Raw genomic sequence first — 22343 nt, 5'->3', positions numbered from 1 at the left:
CTGAGAGGTAAAAGAGAAGATGGAGAAGGGAATAGGTCGCCTCTTCTTTCGTCCTCTTCAATGAACTTGCCCTACTTGGCCATGGCGTCCTGGTTCTGCTGGTACTCTGACACCGGGTCAGTCACGGTGCTCCACCTCAACCAAGCATCTGATGAAGGTGGTTGATTATCATGAGGCCAATGTCAGGGATGTTGCGCATTGTCATTTTCCAGTTGTTGGGGATCGACTTGACAAAGTAGGTGAGGTTCTTCTTCTGGACACTGAACATCGACTCATCACCCTTCTTTACCACTGCTGCAGTGAGAGTGTGTAAGCAAGAGCGTGCTTCTTTTTGTCTTGAACAGATACACCTTCACAAAACACCACAAACAAGATCCAGAGGGTGAGACTGTGAGACAGAACTAGGGGTGAAGAAAAGAAAGCACAGAAAGGAAAATGAAGTGACTGAAGAAGAGTTGGAAGATGCTGGAAGAGTTGAGACTAAGGAAACAGTAGAGAAGGGATTAGGCGGCTTCTTCTTCTCCTTCCTCCTCGAACTCTCCCTCCTCGGCCGTGGCATCCTGGTACTGCTGGTACTCGGACACCAGGTCGTTCATGTTGCTCTCAGCCTCGGTGAACTCCATCTCATCCATGCCCTCTCCGGTGTACCAGTGCAGGAAAGCCTTGCGGCGGAACATGGCAGTGAACTGCTCTGAGATGCGCTTAAACAGCTCCTGGATGGCCGTGCTGTTGCCGATGAAGGTGGCTGCCATCTTGAGGCCGCGAGGTGGGATGTCGCAGACAGCGGTCTTGACGTTGTTGGGGATCCACTCCACAAAGTAGCTGCTGTTCTTGTTCTGGACGTTAAGCATCTGTTCGTCCACCTCCTTCATGGACATTCGCCCACGGAAGACGGCAGCGACGGTCAGGTAGCGACCGTGGCGAGGGTCGCAGGCGGCCATCATGTTTTTGGCGTCAAACATCTGCTGGGTCAACTCTGGGACTGAGAGCGCACGGTACTGCTGGCTCCCCCTGCTGGTCAGAGGGGCGAATCCAGGCATGAAGAAGTGGAGACGGGGGAAGGGCACCATGTTGACGGCTAGTTTGCGCAGGTCAGCATTGAGCTGGCCGGGGAATCTGAGGCAGGTGGTGACCCCACTCATTGTGGCTGAGACCAGGTGGTTGAGATCTCCATAAGTGGGTGTGGTCAGCTTGAGCGTGCGGAAGCAGATGTCGTACAGAGCCTCATTGTCGATGCAGTAGGTCTCGTCCGTGTTCTCCACCAGTTGGTGCACAGACAGAGTGGCATTGTAGGGCTCCACCACTGTGTCGGACACTTTGGGAGAGGGCACCACGCTGAAGGTGTTCATGATGCGGTCAGGATACTCCTCACGGATCTTGCTGATTAGCAAGGTTCCCATTCCCGACCCAGTGCCTCCTCCCAGGGAGTGGGTGAGCTGGAAGCCCTGCAGGCAGTCGCAACTCTCAGCCTCCTTTCGCACCACATCCAGCACAGAGTCTACAAGCTCAGCCCCCTCTGTGTAGTGACCTTTCGCCCAGTTGTTGCCAGCACCGCTCTGGCCTTAGAAAAGAAATACAAGAGTCTATTACTGCTCTGAAAACAACCCTAACACTAAATCCTTTATATGCATCCCTCTATTCAGCCTAAATCAGTTTAGCTCTGAAGTTTTAAGGAATGTTTCATCCCCGCCTACTTCTTAAATGAGGGTAAGCAATCAGAATGCACACACACTGTGAAACACCACCACCCAGTCAGTTTTCTGAAAGCTGCCTAAGTCAGAAATCACAGAATAAAACGAGGTGTTCTGATTCTGCTCTGCTTCTGATGTCAAGTGCAGAGACTTTAGAATGCCCCCCCCCTCTCGTCTGAGTGTGTCCAATCACAGTGCTAGGCCTGTGTTTCAATAAGCGCGGAGAAATAAGTTAAATCAGAACAGAAAGAGAACTGAGTAAAAATGGTTGATGGTAAAGGGGCTGGACATTTTGAGAAATCCAGAAGATTACATGACATTTGTAATTAGTGCTGGATTTGACTGGTTTACTTGCTTGCAGTGCATTGGTGCCACTAAGTGGTGTGTTCTACACTGAACACATTCTGAGCTGAAACACTCCTTATAACCTCAGTGTGAATGAACAGGACCACACTGCAGATTTAAATACATTAGACTATATTAGAATATTTATTTCATTATATTTTTATGAACATCTTGTACATTTTAACAAACTTCATCCTGTAATGATTAATTTTATTACATTTGTAATCATTTGTGAGAGCCCTGTGATAAATAAATATGTTGATTCAATAATGATCCAACTGTAAGAATGTCCTAAACAAAATGGAGCTCCTGTACTCTACCAAAGACGAAGTTGTCCGGCCTGAAGATCTGTCCGAAAGGTCCAGAGCGGACAGAGTCCATGGTTCCAGGTTCTAGATCCACCAGAATAGCACGAGGAACGTACTTCCCACCTGAGAATATGGAGAACCACATCAGCACTGAACAGCATTTGATCTGGTTGAGAACACTTACAGGGCTAAAGTATGGAAGCACGTTTAGGCCAAACACACGGAAAGAGACCGTGAAGGACATAGGAGAGGACGAGGAGAGAGAAAGACAATGACAAAAAAAGGAAGAGAGATACAATAAGGAGAAATAAAAGAGAGAGAGAGACAGAGAGAGAGAGAGAGAGAAAAGGGAACAAAAACAGAATAGAAGATAATGAAAAAGCAAAAAAGGTAAAGAGAGACAGAACTGAGAAAAGGAGAAATCACATTCTGTGGTGTGTATTTTCCTGTTTGTAGATAGGTGTGTGTTGAGTGTATGATGACGTTATTAGGCCAGTTATATACATAATTTTATATCTATATGTAATAATTACATTGTTACATAATTACAGCTAATTTATCCTGTGCCATAAATGAGGCATGGCCTCAGTGACAGCAGTGATAACTCTAAGATGCTGAGGGTTCACTGGTAATCAGCACATTCCTCTTCCCTTGTCCTCTGTGGACAATGGTCTATGGACAATTCTCAATGGACAATGCTCTATGGACAATCCTCCTACAGAGTGCACAGCCGTGTGGAGGACAGTGGGCCACTGAGGCACAGCTCAACACTGAACACCATCCGAGAAAATAAAAAGAACAATAAAAGTGGGCTATAATTATAAATGTAACTTAGTTATCTCAAAGACCCTCCCCAATAGCCAGCTTCACCCAGAAACACGCCCGCAGTGTGGGTTCACATCACTTAAATGTCATTTCTAGTTTAATCACACCTCGTTACTCACTAGCTACTCAGCAAAGCCGCCGGATTTAACACTATAATATCCTCAATGACCACTAGAGGGCGTCCTGGATGAGGCTGGCGTTGTTTATGCTTGATTGGTCCTGGGGGGCAGGGGGGAGAGTGGGGGTGCTTTTTGTGGTTTAAACCTTGTGTCTGAGTAAATTAGCCTCAGCCACAGATGGTGATATCCAGACGAGTGATCTGTTTGGTGCTACCTGAGTGCAGATAAGTCTGTGTTATTGGACAGTGCTGCACCAATGTTCAGTAATACACAAGTATACTGCTCCGTAACCATGGCAACTAGATTTTCTGTGTAGCATTGGCAACTGTATTTTCTGTGTAGTATGGCGTGTATTTACCCGTGGCCTCGTTGTAGTAGACACTGATGCGATCGAGCTGCAGGTCACTGTCTCCATGATATGTTCCAGTTGGGTCAATCCCATGCTCATCACTAATCACCTCCCAGAACTAGACAGAGAGGGAGAGAGATAGATAGATAGATAGATAGAGAGAGAGAGAGAGAGAGAGAGAGAGAGAGATCACTCTTTTTCTCTCACTCTGCTGCGATGTGTATATTCCTCTGCTCTCTGGTTGCAGATGAGTGAGTGTTGAGCGTGTGACGGAGTGAACTGGTGTGATGTGAGAGTGAATGAGGGGCTGATGGAGGGAGGGTCTGGGGGCGGGTGGGGGTGGGGGGGAGGAGAGAACAATGAAGTGAAGTCTTGTCGTTCCAGGCCTGATGCCACAGCTGGAGCTGAAAAAAATAAAGGCCCAGTGGGGCCTGGAAGATGGAGAAGAGATGGAAACGTGCCTGCGTATTGAAAACCAGATATTCAACCAGCAAATTCCTTAATGACAGTGGAGTCAACACCTAACCCTTCAAATATATATATATATATATATATATTAAATGAATGAATGAATGAATGTACCATTGACATCTGAATGTGTTCAAAAATAAATATTGAACAAAACATGAAACAAATGGATTACATTTATTCTAAGCTCGTTTTATTAATTAAATAAACAAGCATTAAAAAAATAAATTAACTAAAACATAATTCATAAAAAATGGATTACTAACTTGTAGATTTGGATATGCCAAAAAAGAAGAAAGAAATCAAGGAGAAAATATTCATGCCCAGGTTAATGAAATAAAATATTAATATAAATATTATTACAATTAAAGATAAGATATCTGACTGATGGTTAGAGTCGGCAAAATGACGCTAAACGTAAGAAAATATAAAAGCAAACACATTCCGGCTTTCGACATCAGAGTGGAAGATGTATGTATAAAAAAAATGTATATGATCTGTTTTAATAACCTAAAGCTGGTTTGCAGCAGGGGAAATATAACGGGGATATTTCCAGAATAAAAGACCGTGTTTGGAGCGACTGAAGTAGAGCCACACCCCTGCGCTCAGCCGCGGTCAGACACAATGCACAGCCTCCAGCAGCTCGGGGTCCGCAGCCCCTGTCTACAGCCACCAACACGACACCAGCAGGGCGTGAGCACCTCCACCTGTCTTTAATCATGGGATAAATGTTTATGGCAGACTGTCTTAAATCATGTAGTAGATGCTGGAGTGAGCTCTCGTGTCCACATACTTATGTCCAGATGTGTTTTATCATGTAATAAAATAAAATAATAATACAAAATTGCTTTATAACGGTCTCCTGTTGAAATAATTATGGGGAAGCGTCATCTCAGCCGCTGTGCAGACTACACCTCTGTGCCTCGCGCTCCAGGCTCTCCCTGTGATCCTGAGCTCCTCATTAATATTCTAACATCCCGTTATTACTAATATTAATGTATTAATATGTTACCTTGGCTCCGATCTGGTTCCCGCACTGACCCGCCTGCAGGTGCACGATCTCACGCATGTTGACCCGAGCTGGAGAAAAGCTGTGGATGAAGAAGGAGAAGAAGAAACCGACGAGAAGGAGGAAAGGAGGAGAGGAGGATGAGGAGACCAGACAACAGCACGTCTGCGCGCTCCCGTCGCTCTGCTGCCCCTACTGCAGAATGACGTCATCGCCATGGCAACGGAGCGCGCTCCCGAGGAGTAGGCGGGATCAATCTTTACATTAAAGTCACATTCTTGCTTCTTCTCTCAGCTCCACTCGCCACACAGGAGCACTTAGTAGTTCTAGTAGTTGTACAATTACACAGTGTGGCCTATCTGTTGCTCTGCATACATTGCTAGCCTTTTTTTTTCACTCTGTTCTTTCAGTGGTCAGGACCTTCACAGGACCCCCACAGAGCAGGTATGATTTAGTGGTGGATGATTTTCAGTGCTGCAGTGTGTGTTTTGCTGGTATGAATGGATCAGACACAGCAGTGCTGCTGGAGTGTTTTTAAACATGGTGTCCACTCCAACCTCGTCCACTTTTACATGTAAAGTAAGAGATGTTGATGCGTTTGTTGATACACAGTTTGTGTTGATCATACTCATCAGTGCACATGGGATGTTGTCCACAAAGTTTACAAAAAAAAAAAAACTCCAGGATTACTGCTGTATCTGATCCGCTTGCATCAGTGGAACACACACCACCACCATTTCAGTGTGTAACTGCAGCGCTAAGAATGATCCACCACCACATTATACCTGCTCAGTGGTGGTCAACACTCAATGCTAGAGGAGTATAGAGATACACTCCAACACCTTTGTGCAGTGGGACAGTGGAACAAAGAGCTCTATCTGTTACCTCTGGGATGACATTTAGGTGTGTTAATGATTCAGGACCAATCACCTGACATAAGCACTTCAGCTCAGAAATGACTGCCATCAAATCCACACAGCAATGTTCCTGCAAATGCAGACTACCTATGTGTTAGTGCCATCCTTTAATGCCTATATACATTTGTGTGTGCTCATATGAGACCTTACTAATAGCAGTAGGATCCCAGCAGACGTGACGTGGTTTCCATGAGAACAGTAATGGTCTAGTAAAAGGTGGACATGGGGGATGGGGGGCAGGGGTGTCCAGTGTTGGCGGTTTTCAGGGTGGGGTTGTGGCAAATAATACTGAGCAATATATAACTGTCCACTCCTGGTCGACACATTTCAATGGTCATCAATCTATGATCAACATGATGTTGTCGCCATGGCAACAGAGGAACTTCTGTCTCACAGGAAAGCGTTCTTACTGCTAATGCTGCTAGCATTTAGTGTTCTCCTACAAGTGTTTTGAGCTGATGTAACAGAATTAGCAGTTAGAATACTCTTTTGCCACTGTCACAGAATTAGCCATTAGTGGTTTCCTCAAACTGTGTTAATTTGATGAAACATAATTATCATTAGCATTCTCCTGTGAGCATGTTGCTATGATGTAACAGAGTTAGCAATTAGTGGTCTCCTCCAAGCATGTGTAAGAGACTTTGTAGTTAGTGATTTCCTCTAAGTGTGTTGAACCGCGGTTGTGTTGATGTTAGACCTATCTACATCATGCATTTGCATCATTTACGAAATCAACAGATTGGGACTGAAGCGTGGTGTCTCGGTGTGGACCGATCGGTCGCATGCAAAAGTGAATGTTTACAGAAACAAAAAGACTGGTCAAAGTGACTGACCAAACCACAGAGAGAACTCACCAGTCATGACATCTGTACGTGTGTGTGGCAGATGTTAGAACTGTGGTCATATACAAACACGCACACACACACACACTAGAGAGCTGAGATAAATCTCCTGCCTCACTGTGGTTACATTTGCTTTTATTAAAATGAGGGTCTAGTATAATAACACTGAGATATTGACACAGACACATGTTGACCATTTGACTTCAGACCCCCAGGTTTCAAGGTAATCTTTATACACCATTCTTCAGTGTTACCTTTTCTATATGAACATCTTGATATTTTACACTGTATCTAGATTATCTGATTATCTACACACTTAAAAATGAAGGTTCTGCAAGGGTTCTTGAGGAAAGAAAATGGTTATGTATAGAACCCTGAACACTTGAAGAACCTTTTCATCATAAAAGGTTTTTTTGCACCATGAAGGGGTCCAGATTGATGGAGAAAGTGCTATAGATGGTTCATTATAGCATCTTTTAGAACAGGGCTCTATACGGCACCAGAGCCAGTTCTTCTATTATTATGAGCTTGGCATTGTGACATTAGAAAAACCCTTTCATGCCAAAGATTAGTGTACAGGGTTCTATATAGAACCAATTTATTTATCAAAGGACCAATATTTTTAAGTGTGTACATTAGGTGTGATCCTGTATTACATGTTTATTTTTAAAGCTGTGGCTTGATGATTATTCTCTCTCTTTAACTCTAATGTTAACCCTAACACTGTAACTTTAATATCAAATTCTAAACCCAAATTTAGCACTCTAACCTTAATCTCAACGTTAAACCCATACTCCACACTCGTACTGACACTAACTTTGACATCATAATTCAGACTACAAACTCAGTCTGATCTTATCTCACACTCTAAACCTAAACCTGACACTTAGTCTAACACTAAATATAATATCACCTCAATCCAAATCCAAACCTAACTCTCAAAGGCTAACCATAACCTCAACTCAAAATCTAAACCCAAACTACATATTCAATCTGATCTTATCTCACACTCTAAACCTAAACCTGACACTCAGTCTAAAGCTAAATTCGTCAACTCAATCTAAATCCAAATTTAACACTCACTCTGATCTTAATCTCAAATTTAAAACCCATACTTGACACTTTTTCTCATGTTACCTTTGACCTCAATTCAATAATCAAACTTAAACTTAACACACACTAGAAGGTTAATTTTAACCTCTCAATTTAACCCAAACCTAATTGCAAACCTAGCTTTAAACCTAGTATTCACTTTAGCAGTAGTCTCCAGCCTAAACCTCGCTCTAAACTCCAGCTCCTAGATAAAGTTGTGCTGATGAGTTACAGATGGTCCTTTAGCTGTGGTATGTGTATTGGTAAGTGACTGAAACATTCATCTTCCAATCCACAGGTTTTTTTAAGTCATGGATGGTGTTTATGTGAACTCTTCATCTGCCAATCAAACGGCTGCTCATTTGAATAACCTCACGTCTGCGAGCTCATGTTCTGACCCGTGGTTCAGCATGCTGTTTCTGATCTTCATGGAGATCCTCACTTCCACTGTAGGTTTCCCTGCCAATGTGTATGTGATTTACCTGATGGTGCGTGGGGTGGTGGAGCGGTCCACTTCTGACGTGTTCACACTCAGTCTGGCCGTGCTGGACGCTTCTTACTCCCTGTCCCTGCCTCTGCACGCTCTGAACCACTACCTGTTAAACCAGGTGGTCATCGCTCATTTCGGCTTCTTCCTGCTGGGTCTTAATGAGACCGGAGGGCCCCTCTTTATGTCGTGTATATGCATGGATCGCTACATCGCTGTGGCGCACCCGGTCACCTTCCTGAAGTTCAGTCATGGCCATCATCGCTCTGTTATTGCTGCTCTGATGTGGTTAACTACTCTGGGTCACGCTCTTTTCATGGGCTGGTCGTTAAATCCCGTGGACAGTATGTTTGTTGCGATATTCTTGTTCTCGTTCCAGGTCATCTTCATCTGTAACATTTTCCTTTTGCGAGCTCTCAGACAGAGTGGTCCCTCCAGGGAAGAACTGCATCCTATCAAAAAACGAGCCTTCCACACTGTGCTCACCATCTTTCTCATTATCATCATCTGTTTCCTTCCAGCGGCCATGGTCTTACCATTCCGACATCTCCTACCCGGGAATGTTTTTCTGTGTCAAGTTTTCCCTGTCTGCAATGCCTTCATCACCCTCAGAGCAGCTCTACATGCACTGTTCCTCATCTCCAAGGCACGGAAACTTCCCTGTACAAAAAGCAATGATGACTAGCGGCATCCTTGCCTCTGCTGCTGAAGAGGGCAACAGACACATCCACTGGACAAAAGATAGACTGAAATTGGGCTGAATTTCTCATGAGTTTGGAAGATCCAGTGATGGGATGCTAATAACCAGGGGTTCTGTCACAAAAATATAGGTGGCACACAGATGTGGGGCCTGTATAAGTAGCACAGCTGGGCACAAGCAAGTTCCATCCACTTCTTAAGTGCTGACCTCACATATGCCGGGTCAGTAATGGGATGAGGGTGGATTCAACATGATTCCAAAGTGGTCAGCCCATTTCAAAACACCATCCTTAGGTTAAGACAACCCTCTGTGATCCCATGATGGCGTCATATGTGGAGTTTTTAGGCTGCCCACCAGGGTTCCACTAAACGCCCATGTACCGATCCACCTAGAGCCTAAGCCTAACTTGAAACCAGCTAGCACATGTTCTTACAACGTGGGCTTACTAAGATCACACCTTTCTCATTTTCGGTTTCATATTACAGCAGCAAATCACAGGATAATTTAAGGAATCACAGGTTATTTTACAGCATCCCAATAGATCTTGAGTTAGGAAATCTAGAACTCCTCAATTCATGTCAGTGTTCAGTTGTAAATTAATAGTTGTAGACAATTCCTTTAGTGTATCTCACATATATAAATGTTGTAGTGCATGTGTGGCTCTGGAGCATGAGCTGCATACGGTTCATAAGCTTCTGAACAGGGGAAGAATGGTGCTGTGGGGATTGTAGTGTTGTGACCAAAGAAGGTCACAGAGGTTTCATGAAGAACTGTATTCACATGTGGAAAAGGGGTTGTAAAATTTTATTTTATTGCAATGTCTGTGTCTGTTTTGACCTCAACCTGGGAGCATGGTCTTCTATTTTCTTATGCAGTTGTTCCTAAAGTCATAGAAGCAAATGTTATAAACTACTTGTGGTCATACATTCCAGGAGGAATCGCTGTTTGCTTTGTCACAAATAAACCAATACAAAAGCAATACAACAGTTGCTATGCTGCTTTAGACTACATTTTGAAGAAAAAATATCACAGGCCTAAAAATGTCTTACAGAATTTCTGAAAATACTAACTAGGAGGTTTATGAGTTGCCTTGGTTTTTCCAAATCTAGTCCCTTTTACTTAGGACCTGGTTTTAGCCAGAGATTAGAGGCTGTTATTGGAGCAATTGACTCCCTCCATCACATTAGAAAGACTGAGTGAGCAGGCGTCCACAAACTTTTGGCCATTAGTCCCTTTTGACCGCTCTTCTCCATTTATCTGTTGAGGGTCCAGAGTAATGTGAGAGAGAGCGCGAACGTAGCCAGCGTGCAGACGTAGAGTTTGAAGCAGATCCGGTCAAGCGCCTCCATCAGGTGGAGTCTAGAACTGCGCAGAGAGTTCACCCAGTTCAGCTTCCTCAGCTCCTCTGTCACGTCTTCTAATTCCTCCTTCAGTCGCTCCATCACACAGCACCGTCCACACAGCCTGGGATAAACTCGACCTAACGCAAAAGACCTCCTCAGCCCTGTAGGAGACAAGGGTAGAAATGGAATTAAAAACTGTAAAACAGCAGACATTTTCATGGTGACATTTTAATGTTGGTCACTACTGTGTTCATAAAGCTACATGGGATCTAAATATACCTGAATGTCCACCTCAAACTAAACAGACTGATCACTGTGTCAAATACCACAGCTGTATGTAAACAACAACCATCTCATATCCTTACTCCTTATTTGTCCAGGATTTTATTAGGTTATTAGGATTTTATTAAATGGCTTAAAATATATTAAAATCAACTTTAGAACTTATTTTCTGCACATATTAACATATGTCCACCAGCAACTCAGACTCCATGAGTTTGGACCTCCATTCACCTGGTGCTAATGCTCAATATTTTATAATTAAAAATAAATTTATAAACAAATAAATAATTAGATTTTATTTAATTAGATTTAGTTAAATATGTAAATGTCAAAGTTTGGAACGCACAGCTCTGAACTGGTGGAGTAGTCCCAAAGTTTACACTTGTGGTATTGTGTACTTTGGGTTTTCCATTTCTTAAACATGCTAAAACGATGCATAAGATCATGCTAATCTTGCTAACCACACATTAAATAAAATGTATCTAAGTGATACTGGACAACATGTACATCCACAGTTCAGTGCTTTACTGAAATAAAACCTTTTAGTCTAATATTCAACAAAGGTTTTAATGATCTTTACTGTTTGAAAAAAAAACACCCTTTGGACATTAGACTAAACTGTTTTCTTTAAAACTTTATTACAACTTTTGAGTAATATTAGCCAACGTGTCCTGCTAGTTGGGATGCTATTGCAATCAAACATGCTATTGTTATAGTATATTGCTTTTATACTTTAAGGAAATTAGCATAGCAGTAGTAGCAGCTGAATGTTCTACAAAGATACACACACAAACACACACACACACACACACACACACAAGTCACCTTAAATATCACCTACACACATCTAATACACATGTACGTATGTCTCATATTAGTACACTTAAAACCACAAACTGAGAGTGTGTACTGTAGGACAGACACAGGATCTGGTCGTACCTCTGCTGACTTGGCGTCTGTAAGCTCTGAGGTGCTCACTAGTGTCATCTGTCTGCAGGAGGTGAGGAGAAACTCTCTGGATGATTTTCTCCAGAGGAGTGGAGTGTGTGTGAGAGTCTGGCTGTCCCAGAGTCAGCAGCAACACACTCTCCCCCATGCTGACACACAGCAGGATCAGACACACCACCAGATACACACCTAACGCACACACAAAGGCCAGTTGGAGATAGTTTCATCCATATCCCAGATGTAGTAAAACAGATGAGTTTGGTGTGTGAGGTTTCCTATGGTCATTTTGCACTGGAGCAACAATATGTTTAAACTTCCTGCTACTGTTTTTAGCTATGCTAACATTGTTGCCTATTTTTCACTGGTAAAGATATGTCATGCAGTGTAATAAACCACATAATTCTGCTAGAGCTACCTCTCCCGTATTTGACGTAATTAGTTATGCTGTTAGCACCATGCTAATTGGTGTTCCTCAGCCTCCATGACTTGTTAGCTAGGTTAGCTTCTGTAGTATTAGCTCCAGTGCTAATACTACAGAAGCAAAATTAAGACAGCAAGTTCATCACATTCTGTTAGTGCTGACATTTCTGGATAGTGAGTAAATGATTTAAAATGTCATTAAAAATCAATGTGAGACATTGTTGATGGATATGGCTAAAACAATAAATAACCGCTTCAGACTTTGTATGTCTACTCACAATATACCTCCCCAACACCAACACCATACAACTGCTCTCTTACCCAGCACTGGTGTGGAGTCTCTGAAAGGTGGCAGGATGTCTGTGATGAGGACAAGAAAGATGGTGTAGCCGAAGAGCAGAGTGACCTTAAACGAGATCCTCTCTGCACAGTTTACCGGCACGGCAAACGCTGCCACATCGATTATCATCACCATCGCACTGGGCACCATCAGATTCACCACATAGAACAAGCTGTATCTTCCCAACTCCACCTTAAAAACACCATCAGAACACTGTCAACAGTTTAAAACACATCCAATAAAAGATTCAACACTATAACAGACAAATTCCACCTTAAAACACAACCAGGACATGTTCTGCACTTTGAAACATATTCATCATCAGATTCAGCATATAGAACAAACTGTATCTTCCCAATGCCACCTTAAAATAACAATAGCATACACATGCACTACTGTGTTATAGTTAAGTTCAGCACGTAGTGAAAAAGTGTTTCCACAAATCCACCTTAAAATATATTACACTTTTCAGTTCAAAACATATTACCATTAGATTAATATTTGATTAATGGGTCAATGTGTGTGTGTGTGTGTGTGTGTGTACCTGGAAACTGAGATGTGAATACTGTTTCTGGCTGTAAGTGTACACTTTAATTTCCAATAAGTCCCATTCACCATGGCCTTTTCTTTCAGACCTGGAGCGCCCCCTGGGGTCCACCAGAAGTAACACATCCTGCTCTGTGAAGAATGAAACCAAACCAGGATTAACACCCAGCTATAAACCTTTACTAAAAGCACTGCAGTCATTAAATATAACCTAGTGTATTTATTGTAAATTAATACTTGTTATTTATTGTAAAACTAATAATGTTTTGGGGGTGTTTACCTATGTGTTGCTGAGGGTAAAATGTAATGTTACATTTCTGCTGGTCAAATGGAAACAGGAGCATGGCCATATCACAGTGCAGAGTCAGCACTATGTCCTCCACCCTGTTAATCCACCCTGTTGACTCTACACACACGTACCCTTCTGAGGACTGATGGTGAACTTCAATGCTTCACACACACACACACACACACACACACACACACACACACACACACACAGTTGCTTTATTGATTTATAACAGAGCTATACTAAGAAGAGAAATGGTCCTAACATTAAGCCTTGTGGAACCCCACCAGTGATGAGATGTTAACCTTGAATAACCTTTAACTACAGCCAGCATTAACTGCCTTAAAATACTGCATTTATTTGTTACAAAGGGGTTGGGCCAACAAAAATAAGTAACAAATTTACAATTTCCAGTTTGTATTACAATAGCATCATTCCATAAATATCATGCATGTTTTTATTGTATATACCAGATAAAGAGTTTGTGCAGTTATGTTTATGTAGAATAATTATTGTGGGTAATGATATTCTAACCACCATTATTTATCTTAATATAATTTTGAATAAAAGGTACTTTTAAAAATTGCATGAATAAAATTGCATTGTTTGGCAGTAACAGTGCATTCAGTTTATTTTAAAATAAATATTACCTCAAACCAATCAAATCAAAGGGTATTGTGGTTAATTATGAGGTTTAATGCTGCAATTAATTCCTTAAGATACATTATCTGAAAAGGTGAAATGTTGACCTACGCCTCTCTGATGATGATGTCAGGGGTCCACACTCTGGAGGTGGGCACTGTGAAATGAGGGAGACCATTGTACCACGAAGGATCCCACCACACAAACTCATCCTTCCATCTCTACACAAAGACAGAATAAAAGAAAACTCAGGTCTCTGACTTCAGTCTCAGGTGTAGCTTTAATCCTGCAGGTGCCTACCTGACTCAGACGAATGTGAAGTTTAACCATCTCTTCCTTTTCATTCTGAAGGCAAACAAAGAAATGCATAATTTAGCATACTGTAGTCAAATTCTAACAGATTTAACGGTCTCAGAAGTCCTATGGAGATAGGATTAAATGTACATAGGGACAAATAACCTACTGTTTTCTAATGAAATTCTTGATATTTCAGTTTAAGTTGAGTTTAACTGAGTTTAGGTTTAGAGCAGAAACAACTCCAAACACACAGCAGTACACACTTCTATATGATTGTGGGAGAACTCACCACATCCAGAATTTTGAGGACGTGCAGGTCCAGGTAAAGTGCAAGAGGAGAAGTCCAGTCTTTTACAGGTCTGACCCACGGTGGGGAGAATTGCGTTATGTTATTGACTGCAGAGATCATATCTGACATTACACAGCACACTGACAAACACACGCACACACACACACACACACACACACACACACACACACAGCAAAAATACTCTGAATACAAATACTTAGCAGACTATTCATAACATAATTAAATCATAAGGGGAGAAGGGCCAAATATTGATCCTTGTGGAACACCACAAGTTATGAGGCAATTTTAGCTCATAACATGTTTCCAAGCAATATTACTTTGGACCAAAACGTATGTGTGACTTCACACTTCAGGTCCTGCTCATTTCTAATTAAACAAAAAAAAATATTTTATTATATTCTTTGAATTCACTCATATTCCATTGTCTACTTCATTGTTGTTGATGGCACTGTAGCACAACAGGTTAGCTTATATGTGCACACCCATGGTCCGACTACAAGGAAAACCTGGGGTGTTTGGAGTGAAGGAACAATGTTTCCTCCTGCCTCAGCATTCGCCATCCACACAGTTTTAGAAGCTTCTATAGATGTTGGATTTAGACATATGGTGTAACACTACATAATCGAGGCATTGAATGGATACCAGTAGCCACCAATTAGCCTAGCATCATGGTCATAATGGTAGTTGAAGGGCATTTGCTTTCCATGATAGCAACATTAGCATTTTCCACATATGCATTTTTTAAGGTTAATTATCTTAATATAAACACAGTACAACTACAACAGAATCTCATATAATCTTTCTTTACCTGTGGAGGACAGAAAAACTGCTAGCAGAGTTATCCAAGCAGCCATTCTGCATCTCCATTCTTTCATCTCTCGTTCTACATCACTGCTCTTTCTCCTCACTTTTTTTTCTGTTCTGGACTCCTGGCCAGGTGGTATATGGCTCGTTTAGATATTCAAACTCTGGAAGCGTAAAGTGTGTGTGAATATGTACTAATTTGGTTATCAGGAATATGCCAAGAGATAGCACCTCATCTTCTCCAGCAGCTGGGGGCAGGGCTGAGCGTCTAGCCGTCCAAACTCTGTCCCTCAGATGCTTTAGGATGCTCTGAACAGAAGCAGTGTTGTGAGTACTCTTCCATTTCTTATAAAGTATCTTAGTGGAACAGAAAGCTTTGAGATTTACCGCTGTGTTTTATTACAAGAGAGTTTAGAGTGTAAAAATGACCTCTTCTGTCAACAGGACTATGAGGCTAATGTGTCTAGCATGTTTTGGAAACTCAATTGATGATTTGGGAATTGACAATGGTATACTACCTTCACTATTTCTGCTCTGTTACACATTTTAGGCCATATTTACACACAGGTATACACTTAGCACAGTGCTAACTGGGTTCACAGTATTTGCTTCCTTTTACATGTCAGACATGTTAGTCTCATGGCTTCAGTTTTAAAGTGAGCAACACTACTGCTCTTCACTTTACATATCAGGGTTCAGTTCTCAACCTAGGCCACCAAACAATGCTACACCCACGAGTCTTTGGACAAGACTCCCAATGCTGTACATTACAGCATGTAGCTATGACTCTTAGGAAAACATGGGAGGTAGTGGATGACCTGGCTACTTCCATCAATAAATAAAAATAAATTCCACTCATAAAAGTACTTGGGCAGGACTCCTGCTATATTTGCCTAAATCTGTATCATGATTTTGACTGTTAAACATGTAGGAGGTTTGTGAAGCACTGTAGATGTCCTTGGTTATTTCTACCCAACACCCAACACACAAGATTCCCAGCTCAAGCAACCGCACTACGCTACAATAAGTGTCTTTGGGCGAGACTTATACATCTATAACAGGATTATGATTGTTTGAAAAATGTGAAACACACACACTCACACATTGTGCAGAACATTGATTGTTTTGATGGTGGTGTCCTCACAGAGACTGAGGAGATGGCTGTGTTTCAGAAGGAGGACGCTGGACTCATGCTGCTGATGCCAGCACTTCTTTTACTGACCCCACCTTTGGTCCATGGTAACACACTCAGATAAAGCAGCTCCAAAGGTCTGCATGATTAGCAAGGCTCCCCTGTTCAGACTGTGCATATTTGCCCATCAGGTGCTGTATCTGAGCCCCCTCACCTCTCACTCATCCATTGGCTGGACAATGTGATGGAGGTGGAGACAGCCAGGATCAGACCAGTCTCTGATTGGAGGAGCTGTGTGGCAGTTAGAGTGGACCTCAGCATCTTGAGCATCCTAGGAGTGGTGAGAGAGAGAGAGAGAGAGAGAGAGAGAGAGAGAGAGAGAGGGACAGGAGTGAGAGAGATCTAAGATGTCAAGTGGTCTTTTGTTTCAGGATGAGAAGAACGAGCGTCTGCAGCTGTATGTTCTCTACACACAGGTACAGTGTGAGGTGTAACACTCACACTGATTAACACTCCAGTTTAAATAATCTCTGTTTATCATTTCACTCTTTCTCTTTCTGTCTGGGGACTCTTAATTTACCCTGGCTAATGTAAGATGTAAGATGTCCCCTCTCTCTCTCTCCCTCTCTAGGGATGGAGGGATGAGCGATTGCGGTGGGATTCTTCTCAGTACGGAGGAGTCCATAAAGTTACTGTGCCAGCAAACAGAATATGGCTGCCTGATATTATACTATATGAGACGTAAGCCTTCGTTCTCTCTCTCTCTCTCTCTCTCTCTCTCTCTCTATCTGAAATTGCAAATACGTACTTTCAGCAGTAGACGGCAGTATTAGACTATGATATAACTCTCTCTCTCTCTCTCTCTCTCTCTCTCTCTCTCTCTCTCTCTCTCTCTCTCTCTCTCTCTCTCTGCTGTAGGGCTAATGTTGATGAGGATCCTCAGTCCAGGTCTGTGTCAGTGACTAATGATGGGTGGGTGGAGTTACAGCAGCCCCGCCTTCTGGAGTCCAGCTGTCCACTGAACCTTTACCACTTTCCCCTGGACCAACAAACCTGTAACCTCACCTTCCTCTCTCAGTCACACACAGGTACACACACTCACACACAAGCGCACATACACACACACACACAAAATCTGGTAACATGATCTACTTCATGGCATTTCTGTCTCTGTCTCTCTCAGCGATGGAGGTGGAGTTGTACTGGGGGAGGAGAGAGAGGGACCGTGTTTTCTCCAGGGGAGAGTGGGAGATTCTCTCTCTTTCGGTTCCTCCTCATATTCAGCCCATCCCTCACTTTAACACATCTGCCATCAGAGTCCAGGTCAGTGTGTGTGTGTGGTCACCAAAGCTACTCGTTAAAGGTTAATTAAGCTGCATGTGTATTTGCATATATTATAGTAGAACAGAGCTGGGGGCCCTGGGGGTGTTAGATGTGGCTCGATCCTGACCCCAGCCCACCACAACCAAGTGTGTACTTGAAAACAAGGGTGCAGTAATGTAGACTTCAGACCTTGGTTTGGACTTTACTACATTATTGTACCCTAGACTTTGACTTGAGTGTGCCATGAATTAGACCTTGTAGACTCAAAGCTAAAATGACATTGCCTTGACCCTGGAAACTCAACTGTGGCTGAAGGGTGGGATCCTTTTGACTCCATCTTGGACGAGTAGGTTGGATAACAGATTTGCTGTAGGATTAGAATGACACCTCAGACTTGAGGGAGGAACAAGCTCTCACTCTGACTTGAACCTAAAGCTGTACCACCACTTGGAGAGGATTGGGGCTTTACTACTACCATCATGCATAGTGTATTCTCTCTGTGTTTGTGTGTGTGTGTGTTTGTGTGTAGGTGACGGTACGGAGGTCTCCGCTCCTTTACCTGGTCACCCTGTTGCTGCCCAGTGCCCTGGTGCTGGTTCTGGACCTGCTGGCATTTCTCATCCCCGTCTACCTCAAACAGCGCCTGAGCGTCATGGCTGCCGTCTACACTGGACACTTCATTTTCATCATCACCATCTTCACCCTCTTCCCCCCTTTCACCCTCCAGCTTCCACTGATCGGTGAGAGAGAGAGAGACCTAAGAGTTGGTCAGTGTTTTTAATACCGTCCAATGGTTTCTGAACATCTGCAGTTGGTCAACCAATCAGAATCCTTCTCTTCCAGAAACTTACCTCTCCGGCTCTCTGGTGCTGTTGGCCTTGGGCGCCGTGGAAACAGCTGTGTTGTTCCAGCTGTCCAGCGACAGAAACTCATGGGTGGTGAAGCACCTTTTCCCCACCCTGTGGCGGCTGGTGGGGCGGCGTCAGTGGAAGGAGCCTCGGATGCAAAGTGAGTGTCTATTACACTAGTCCTGATCACTTCCCCTCTCCCTAAGTGCAGCTGATTGGTCAGTATTTGCTTGGTCACTAACTTCAGACTAACGCCTCCCTGTTCTCTCCTGTAGGGGGCGGTGGTGTGTGTGAGTGTGTGAAGATGGAGGAGTGTGTGTGTGCGCTAAACACGGAGCTCTCTCAGGTTTGCCACTTCCTCCAGAGCCTGAGGGAGGAGAGGAACACACTGAGCATGTGCAGAGAGCTGAGCTTGGCTCTAGACCGGACTTACCTCTGTGTGCACTGCCTGGTCCTGGCCACCGGGGGCGCTGTGCTCTACTGCAAATGGAGAACGACTGCATGAGGAAATGCACTCCAGCAGGGTTTCTCAGTTTAGTCAGATAACTTATACCTGAAGTTAAGCTTGTCCAATAGGAAAGGAGCAGAGGGACAGGACACACCTACTGGACAATCCTGAAATTCAGGCTTAAGTAATCTGGTTGATCAGTTCAGAGAGAGAGAGAGAGAGAGAGAGAGAGAGAGAGAGAGAGAGAGAGAATATGAAAGAGAAAGAGAGAGCGTTTGTTTTCACTTGGGGGCATATAGGGAGGGCTTGGGATTTCCTGACTTTTCTTTTCTTAATTAAACATATTTTCTGGGTTTAAAATAAACATATTTTACATTTTCTAAACATTATAGATACATACGTTTATCAGAATCAGCTTTGTGTTCTAAAATACATGTTCACAACTTTGATTGACCAGCAGGGGGCAGGTGACACCTGTTTATTTGGCCTGGATATTGTGTTTGTGGGTTTGTGGGGAGTGTACCAGGAATATATCGCATTGGGTTAAAGTTTGGGTAAGTGTTAAGCTACACTGTAAACCCTAATGTTCGGAATCATTAACTGGACTGAGTGGTTTTCACTTAAAACATAATGAACTGTTGCACTCAATTTAACAATTAAATTCATTCGTTGTCTGTAATCCTTATCCAGTTCAGGGTTGCGATGAGTCCGGAGCCTACCAGGAATCACTGGGTGCAAAGTAGGAACACACCCTGGAGGGGGCGCCAGTTCTTCACAGGGCAACACACACTGACACTTACAGACACATTTGAGTCACCAATCTACTTACCAACACATGTTTTTGGACCGTGGGAGGAAACCGAAGCACCCAGAGGAAACCCACACAGACATCTCACAAGTCACCCAGAGCGGGACTTTAACCCACAACTTCCAGGTCCCTGCAGCTGTGTGACTGCAACACTACCTGGTGCACCACCGTACCGCCCTAAAGAAACATTATTTTTATTATTATTATTATTGGGTATGTGTAGAGTATTCATTCTTATGACAGTACATTTCCTTTCCCTCCTAACACCTGCACGTAAATCAGGTGATAAAACAACATTAGGGAGTGGGAGAGGGGTCTTTTAGTTGTACTTATGGAAAACTAATGGCAAGTCTTCAGTACATAAAAGCCTAAGCAATGCCTTCATATTTCACATATACAAGACTGTATGTGTGTGTGTGTGTGTGTGTGTGTGTGTGTGTGTTGGGCCAATTACTAATAAAGTGAAGCTGTTTCCCCTCAGCACTGACCACGTTCTGTGATGCTTCCTCACTCACCAGAAGAGCCTCCAAGCAGAGGACCACTTTAGTTCTCCAGACCGCTCTCCATCTCAGCTCTGCCGAGCAGTAGCTCCTCAAAACCAGACACAGGTCAACACAGGGGCTTCGTCTGAACCAAACACCCCCCCCCCCTTGTCATCTCACAGATGCTAGCAGGCTCCACGCTTTGAAAAATGAGGGTTCTTCAGTAAAGACAATGGCTCTACACAGAGAGGTGGTCCTTCAGACAGATAAAGATTGTGTTAAATATGGTTCTGTGTAAGTATCGTGTGGAACATGGTTCTCTAAAGCACCAAGAAAGGTTTGTCTGTTGTAAAAAGCTGCTGGAGGTAGAACAGTGTGCAGCACATTATTGTAACAGCCAAAGAATCAACTAGTAAACAAATGGTATTGTACAGAACCCATGGTTCTCAACAGAACCTTTGTTTTTAGTCAAGAACCCTTGAAGGACCAGGTGTTGGAAGAGTGCAGTGGAAGGAAACAGAGACCATTCTATTTCCTCAGGTTGGTCTGGAGCGGTGTGTGTGTGCAGTGTTGTGGTAAATTGCGCTTGTTTGAAGCGTCTCACTGAGCAAGTGTGTGTGTGTGTGTGTGTTTGTGTTGAACACTTGTGTGAGTAAAGTGTTGTAAAGGTGGGCTCTCCTGAGGGTGAGTAATTAAATCCATGAGCAGATTTATTCAGCCGTTCTGATCCATACCTCATCACTGAGGGAGTAATACTGTGCAGTAGATTTTCATACTGTAGACTGTAGATATAAGCAATGTATTATGTAAAACAATTTCAATCCCTAAAATGGGATCAACGAGAACTACTGATTATATGCAAATGAGTTTTCACTGTTACTCTTTCTCATTAAAGCTGATGTTTGTGAATTAAAAAAAAAGTTTGCTGCTCTCCACTCTGTTTCTGGATAAAGCTCTGGTGTTTACACACAGCCCTGGCTCTGTAAACTAAGGGTTTCATTCCAAACTGACTCTGGCTTTTATTCTCCGTTTGCTGCTGACCGAGCCATGGTCGGGATACAGCATCTGGAAACATTTGGACGGCAGAGACGTTGAAAATCATGAAAAAGGTTGAAGTTATTGCTCTATTCTTGCTTGGTGAGGTAACTGCATGAACCTAAACACAGAGTGAAAGTTGTACAAAATGAAAACAACTTGATTTATAAGCGAGCTTATGAGGTAATTCACACAGTGAATAACAACTTACAGACAAGTTCAACAACCTAACAAGTTAGTTGGCATCTTACTCAAACACACCGTTCCACCTTAAAATATGCAAATCTTCTGAAAAGAAATGGAGGGAGTTTGTTTTGTGGTGAGGACAGTAGCTCCCCAGAACAGCGTACGTTTAAGTACCTTAAAGTCCCATTAAGACTTTATAAAGGGATATTAATATATAAGGCTTGTAATAGCTCAATCCTCCACCAGGGGAAACTGTAAAACCTAAACCTTGATAGATATTATTTTCAGATTCCCAGGGTTTTAATAAATAATTAATTAATTAATGGCCTAGAAAATTCAAATGTAACACTGTACATTACAATAATATAATATTATAAATATTTACAAACCTTTACTCTGTGTAATCTGAACATCCAAGGCTCTACCAGTCACCTGAGTCTGATCAGTTCAGGCTCAAAATCTCTAAACTCTCAGAAGGTCACTCACTCACTCACTAATGAGACTTTTATTTAATTTGTCTATTTTCTGAGTATTTTCTGTATAGAACACTTGCAGATGTTCAACAGTCCTTCTGGAGAAAGGGACGTATACATGGGTTTTAAAGGTACAGTACTGGATTTTTAGACCCTTGTTGGACTTTAGATGATATGTCCCTTTTGTAAACATGGATATCCCTGTACAGGACGATGTTCCAACTGAGCTAACCCA

General features: G+C 42.8%; 3 protein-coding genes across 3 annotated transcripts; 1 reads left to right on the top strand and 2 right to left on the bottom strand.

The window, feature by feature from the left end:
- Positions 1-499: 499 nt before the first annotated feature.
- Positions 500-5299, bottom strand: LOC136686720 (tubulin beta-4B chain-like). Its single transcript, XM_066660656.1, has 4 exons — positions 5118-5299; positions 3647-3755; positions 2357-2467; positions 500-1561 (listed from the first exon to the last, which is right to left on the bottom strand). Exons 1-4 carry the CDS (start codon positions 5172-5174, stop codon positions 504-506), a joined length of 1335 nt encoding a protein of 444 aa, XP_066516753.1. The 5' UTR covers positions 5175-5299; the 3' UTR covers positions 500-503.
- Positions 5300-9956: 4657 nt separating this feature from the next.
- LOC136687716 (5-hydroxytryptamine receptor 3A-like) lies at positions 9957-14297 on the bottom strand. The gene is made up of 7 exons (XM_066662252.1): positions 14263-14297; positions 14074-14183; positions 13312-13481; positions 13030-13163; positions 12467-12677; positions 11717-11914; positions 9957-10656 (listed from the first exon to the last, which is right to left on the bottom strand). Exons 1-7 carry the CDS (start codon positions 14290-14292, stop codon positions 10406-10408), a joined length of 1104 nt encoding a protein of 367 aa, XP_066518349.1. The 5' UTR covers positions 14293-14297; the 3' UTR covers positions 9957-10405.
- A 2233-nt stretch (positions 14298-16530) lies between these two features.
- Positions 16531-19181, top strand: LOC136674790 (5-hydroxytryptamine receptor 3A-like). Its single transcript, XM_066651006.1, has 9 exons — positions 16531-16612; positions 16697-16845; positions 16937-16981; positions 17137-17246; positions 17424-17593; positions 17689-17828; positions 18358-18568; positions 18672-18836; positions 18952-19181. The coding sequence occupies exons 1-9, from the start codon at positions 16531-16533 to the stop codon at positions 19179-19181; spliced, it is 1302 nt and encodes a 433-aa protein (XP_066507103.1).
- Positions 19182-22343: the final 3162 nt, after the last annotated feature.

This window comes from Hoplias malabaricus, chromosome 2, assembly GCF_029633855.1.
Source record: "Hoplias malabaricus isolate fHopMal1 chromosome 2, fHopMal1.hap1, whole genome shotgun sequence".
In the NCBI taxonomy this organism is placed as follows: domain Eukaryota; kingdom Metazoa; phylum Chordata; class Actinopteri; order Characiformes; family Erythrinidae; genus Hoplias; species Hoplias malabaricus.
The sequence above is the reverse complement of the archived record's forward strand: the minus strand, read 5'-3'. Positions and strand labels throughout refer to the sequence as shown.